The sequence below is a fragment of the Clupea harengus genome, chromosome 12 (assembly GCF_900700415.2).
Source record: "Clupea harengus chromosome 12, Ch_v2.0.2, whole genome shotgun sequence".
Lineage (NCBI taxonomy): Eukaryota > Metazoa > Chordata > Actinopteri > Clupeiformes > Clupeidae > Clupea > Clupea harengus.
In genome coordinates, this window is record NC_045163.1 from 21,745,117 (window position 1) to 21,751,128 (window position 6,012).

Sequence of the window (6,012 nt, forward strand, 5' to 3'; positions counted from 1 at the left end):
GTGTTCTCAAATCATAGTCAGTGACATGAATGAACTCATTCTTTGAGAGGTTTCCTCTGTTGTTGGTGTGGCTACAATGTCTCTGCTTGTGAATAATTTATTGTGTAAGAAAGCAGTGTTGCACACTCTACTGGTCTTTTTCCAATAAATAAATCAATCAATCTGAAGTTTCTGTTTTGCTTCTTATTAAAAGCGCAATACTGGTGTAGTACAGAGTGCGACCAGTCCCTCAGACCCAGTACTCAACATGGATCAAGAATCACTACTGCCACCAAGTGTTACAAGTAAATAAAGCAACCAACCAGTATGACGTCAGTTTAGATAGACATCCTCCTGCATACAGTTCTCACTCCTCTCCTTACTCTTACTCCTCTCTGTAATAAGGTTTAAGTGTAGGTATTGTAATAATACAATAAGATCTAATATATGATGAATAAAATAAGAAATTATAATTATAAAATTGTAATCATAAAAACTATAAATACATACATTTATACAATACTTATATATGTCATTTGTGTGTATGTGTGTGTGTGCGTGAGTGTGTGTATGAGTGTATGTGTGAGTGTGTGTGAGTGTGTATGTGTGTGTGCGTGTGCGTGTGTGTGTGCGTGTGCAAGTGTGTGTGTGAGTGTGTGTGTGCGTGCATGTGTGTGTGCGTGCATGTGTGTGTGCGTGTGCGTGCAAGTGTGTGTGAGTGTGTGTGAGTGTGTGTGTGTGCGTGTATGGGTGTGAGTGTATGTGTGTGTGTGTGAGTGTATGTGTGTGTGTATGTATGTGTGTGTGAGTGTATGTGTATATGAGTGGTAGAAAGACAAGAAGAGCACATGTTTCCTCAGCTGAGTGATGGTGCCAACAGGTTGGGGCAGAGCAGCACTGATGGCTGTTGGAGCGCGGGGGGGGTAAAGACAAAGCCCTCTGATGTTTGTGACGGCGAAGTGACTCGCGTACACCGAAACGAAACACTTCATAACACATCACACTGAGACAAGGACTCACCCAGGACTGATCCCCCTCAGCCAAAGAGGACTGGGAGGCGATGCCCGAATGCCTACTCCCGCAGGGGCACACTGAGGCACCGTGCCAAACCAAAGACACCCCACTGACCGCCTGGCAGCCTCTTCGTATCGAGAAGGGTGACCTTACAGTATGAGTAAAGCACACACTCTGGACAAGACTGGACATACAGTACACAACAGGACAAGACATTCAATGACATGTTACTGTATCTGTGGTCGAGCCGCCCTCAGCCGCCACCTTTGAGGAGGCAGCACTGGACGTGCTCCAGGGGCCAGGTGAGCATGCAAACACACACACACACACACACACACACACACACACACACACACACACACTAGAATGCACCGCAAACTCATTCACAGACATACACATTTGCAAACACACAGCAGATTCCACACAGAGCTGTTGGCACAACACAGATGCATGCAGTGTTTGTGTTTATTGGGGGAAGGGGAGAGATGGCCGGCGCTCAGGCAGATTTGGGGGCAGCGAAGGTCGTCTTCTTCTTGCCCTTCTGGGCACTCATGGCCGAGGTCGGCTTCTGGCCTTTGCCTTGCTCCGCCTGCACCACACGCTTCACCGCTAGCTCACACAAGCTCTTGTAGTCCAGGGTCTTCTCACTGCCTACATGGGACAGGGTGCACACAGCGTCACTACTGAGAACATTATTAATAATACAAATACAAATAATAATGATAACAATAATACATGACATTTATACAGCGCTTTTCAACGTTCTCAAAGACTCTGTGAAATGCACTTTTGGAAGAGTACTTACATGTGGCAGTGTGCACATGCAGTACATACAGGCAGCTATACCAACACACTCATAGTTGCAATTGTTTATGAATGAAATAAGTCATAACAGCTCAATGTTTACACTTCACTTTACAATTCTTGGATAGATATTCCCTATTATCCACATCAAATCAGCCAAGGTATGTCACATACAGTACATTGTAAAAATCTGAGTGTATGTGTGTGTGTGTATGAGTGTGTATGTCTCTATGTGTGTAAGTGTGTGTGTGTGTGTGTGTGTGTGTGTGTAAGTGTGTGTGTGTGTAAGTGTGTGTGTGTTTGTGTGTGTGTGTGTAAGTGTGTGTATGTCTGTTTGTATGTAAGTGTATGTGTTTGTGTGTGTGTGTGTTTGTGTGTGTGTGTGTTTGTGTGTGTGTGTGTGTGTGTGTGTGTGTGTTTGCATGCTCACCTGGCCCCTGGAGCACGTCCAGTGCTGCCTCCTCAAAGGAGGCGGCTGAGGGCGGCTCGACCACGGAGGTGGCGAGCGTGGGCAGCAGGCGGCAGCTGTCCAGCAGCATGTTGAAGGCAGGCAGCTCCAGGTCCTCGGCCCGATTCCAATTGCACTGCATCATATGCATCAGCTGCTCATGCAGACTCTCCTCCAAAATCCCTGAGAGCGGGAGAGGACATGAGGAGAGCAGGAGGAGGTGATATTAGGAGAGGAGAGGAGAGGAGAAGAGAAGAGAAGAGAAGAGAAGAGAAGAGAAGAGAAGAGAAGAGAACAGAACAGAACAGAACAGAACAGAACAGAACAGAACAGAACGGAACAGAACAGAACAGAGGAGATAAGAGGTGAGGTGAGGGGAGGAGCAGAGAGGAGAGACATAAGATTGTTTAATATTCTGTATTCTCCAGTTTGGCTGATTTGACAACACTGACACTTTTATCATGCACAGCATCACTTTAATTTCATTCTATTGGTAAATAAGAAATTGTGCCAGTTTATGAAAATTGACATATCCCATTGAATTAGTCTTACTAATAGTAGGCCTTCACTGTTGGTGAACTGCGGACCAAACTGGCGTACCTATGAACTGGGTGACGTTGTCATCAGTGACCTCAGCACTGCTGCCCAGCTTGCCGGTGATGGGTGAGGGGTCACACTTCATCTTGCTGAAGAGTTCAGCGATGGCTATCTTCATCTGGTCAAGGGACTTGCACACCAGTTTGTGCTGAGCCTCCATCTCATTGGCTTCAGAGCGTTTCTTCTCAAGCTCAGTCTGAGAAATGCAAACCACAGATAGAGCATAAGGTGTGAAACACATTTCTATTTCTTTAAGCATGTGTGCATTTCACCAAGAACACAGTATACTGAGAATATGTGCGTATCATGCCTCAAGTGTCCATTCAAGTCTTAATTCCAGAGGCATCTCAGTGAGGGGGACAATGAAAGTGACCAATCATAGCATCGACATTTATGTATAAGTATTTTGTTCTACAGGGGAGATGTGTAGATTTGGGGCCTAGCGGAGTTCTCTCACCTCCAGCTCTTTCAGTTGATCTTGCCACTGCTTGCCATGCTGATTATTCTGCAGCTCATAGTGCTCAATCTCACTCTGTTGATGCAGGACAAAGAAAATGTAAACACCAATCAAACCATTGATGTCCACTACCCACAAAACTAACCACCGTATATATAAAATACATTGCTTGAGAAACGTGACGCACACATACATGTCATTTCTGTCCTTTCTCACCAGAGAGTGCTTTTCTGTGACTGACCTTAGTGCCACTCGCTCACCTTCAGCTTGTTAACGTGACCCCTTAGCATGGTGCTCCTGTTGTTCAGCTCGTTGATGTAACTGAAGTAGCCGAAGCTCTTCTCCTCATTCACCTCAAACTTCTGGGCAATCTTGCGCAGGCTAAGCTCTCCGGTGACGTTCAAAATGTGTTTGTACACGGCCTGGTACACCTCTATACCCTCTCCTCCCATTCGCTCCCGTTGGGCCTGCTCTGCTTCTGCACCAATCACAGAACACCACCGTCAGTTTCAACGCGGCCATTGGGTTAACACAAGCTATGACATAGTAGAAGAAAAAAAAACATGTCGTACTCTTCCTCTTGCCCTCCTCATCCTCCATCAGGGGCACATACTCCTTTGACTTCTGGAACATGAAGTTGCGGAGCTTCGTCTCGTGGTCGATGACCCTCTGCAGCTCTGTCATCTCTGTCTGTGCCTGAGTGGTCTCTTTCTTACTGCGATCCCGCACAGCCAACATACGAGCCTGCGCCTGTGACCTGTCACACACACACACACACACACAGAGAGAGAGAGAGAGAGAGAGAGAGAGAGAGAGAGAGAAAGAAAGAAAGAAAGAGAGAGAGAGAGAGAGAGAGAAAGAAAGAAAGAAAGAAAGAGAGAAAGAGAGAGAAAGAGAGAGAGAAAGAGAGAGAGAGAGAGCGAGAGAAAGAAAATATAAAGGACAAACTTGAAACGAAAAAAGAGCTGTGAGGCCTCATTTCCAATAACCTGACAATCTGAGTCTGAAATAGGACCATATAGGATTGCACACACACAAAAACGGGCACACCCACACACACATGGGCACACACATGACTGTACACACACCTCTGGTCATAGGCGAGCATTGATTTCTCCACCAGCTCGTCCATGACCTGGTGCTGCATGGCCACCTCCTTGTTGAGGCGGCGGTAAATGCTGTCCAGCATTCTTCTCTGCTGGCGCAGGTGGTCGATGCCATCCCGTATGGTCTTGTTCTTAGTCAGCTGCTTGTCAAACCGTAGCGTGGCCTGTCATACACATAGCAAGCATGCCGAGATCATCAGTGCACCCTTGCTTGTTGAAAACTCTACCATCAAAATATGCCAGGATATGTGAAATATTCCAAAACTATTGGCTTTCACTTTCAGAATCATTTCAGTCTGCTAAATTGTGACCTTTTCACATCCACGTGTGCCATACACCTGGGTTGGAGTACTTGTGTGTTAGTTAGTATGTGTGCATACAAGCAGATGTATGTTGTATGACCTGGCTGAGACGGCCCTCCAGGAAGCGAATGTGTTTAATCTGTTGAAGAGGTTTGCTATGGGTGGAACTCAAGCGTCCCAACTGCTTCTTCTTCTCCCAGATCCTGCTTTGCATTGCCTTCATCTGCATGACCGGAAAGAAATGTTTTTGTCTAATTCCTCATCTGTCCAACTCGTATCTGGGTTCTCACATGTTCACCTTGATTCACTTCAAATGTATAGATGTGGGTCACACTGCAATGACTACAGTATTATGAAGACGAGATACTCTGGTCGTACTTTGGAACACAATAAGACAATAACGCAGTGTGATAAGAGTGAACTGTGTAAAACTAACCTTGGCCTCCACTTGGGCAACTTTCTCTTTCTCTTTGCGGTTGAGCTCCACATAACTGTCGGTCTCCAGCAGGAGGTGCTGGTGCTGCTCGACAAGCCTCTCCTTCATTTTCCTTATCTTTTTTTCTCCTGTATAACAATGATATGAGTTGCACCGTTAACATCGTCTGTGCAAGTATTTCCTACTTATTGTACACCAGGCCTACAATAATACTGAAAGCATGGCGTAGCGTTTCCATTGCGTTTCTCACCGTTTTACTTGACCTCGTCGGGGAAGAAAATATTTTCGGTATACGTCTGGAACGAGAATTAAATGCGCGCGTGTTCCAAAAATCCACTTCATTGTGATGCAATAGTCGAATTCACTCATAACGTAAAGGAATGACGTCACTAAATTCTAATCAGCGAGCCCGAGCAGACATTGCTTGGCCAAACTGTTCTGTATTCTGTTTCAAAGTGGTAAATATCTGTATAAAATACTGCTGTTTACCAGTAAAAGAAAGAAAGCATATACTCATTTATGAAATTCAAATAAATGACAAGCCTGCGTGTATACTGAAGGCTAAATGTTCCTTCATATATTTCTATGCCAAGGCTTATATGCACAACGCAACTCTCCCTTTTTGTGCAGAGAAAGATAATCCCCTTATATAAGAGTCTTTCTGTTGGTGCTGGGGCACTGGTGCTGCTGATCTGGCTATTGTTGGATGACACATTTGTGTACTGTACAGTACCGTGGCGCTATTGTTGCTGAGAGAGTGTGAAACATGAAAGTACACACCTAAAAACAAATTGGTTTTAAAAATGACTAATATTATTGGCTAAGGAAAGTGGTGGAGCTAACAAGGGTGGAGGTAACCAAATGTAAAT

General features: G+C 45.2%; 1 protein-coding gene across 1 annotated transcript; it reads right to left on the minus strand.

Annotated features, from left to right (window-relative positions):
- Positions 1-1,449: 1,449 nt before the first annotated feature.
- LOC105902457 (coiled-coil domain-containing protein 63-like) lies at positions 1,450-5,997 on the minus strand. The gene is made up of 10 exons (XM_031577827.2): positions 5,394-5,997; positions 5,144-5,271; positions 4,808-4,930; positions 4,388-4,569; positions 3,872-4,056; positions 3,560-3,777; positions 3,300-3,374; positions 2,846-3,038; positions 2,228-2,428; positions 1,450-1,644 (listed from the first exon to the last, which is right to left on the minus strand). Exons 2-10 carry the CDS (start codon positions 5,249-5,251, stop codon positions 1,490-1,492), a joined length of 1,440 nt encoding a protein of 479 aa, XP_031433687.1. The 5' UTR covers positions 5,252-5,271; positions 5,394-5,997; the 3' UTR covers positions 1,450-1,489.
- Between the last annotated feature and the right edge of the window lie 15 nt (positions 5,998-6,012).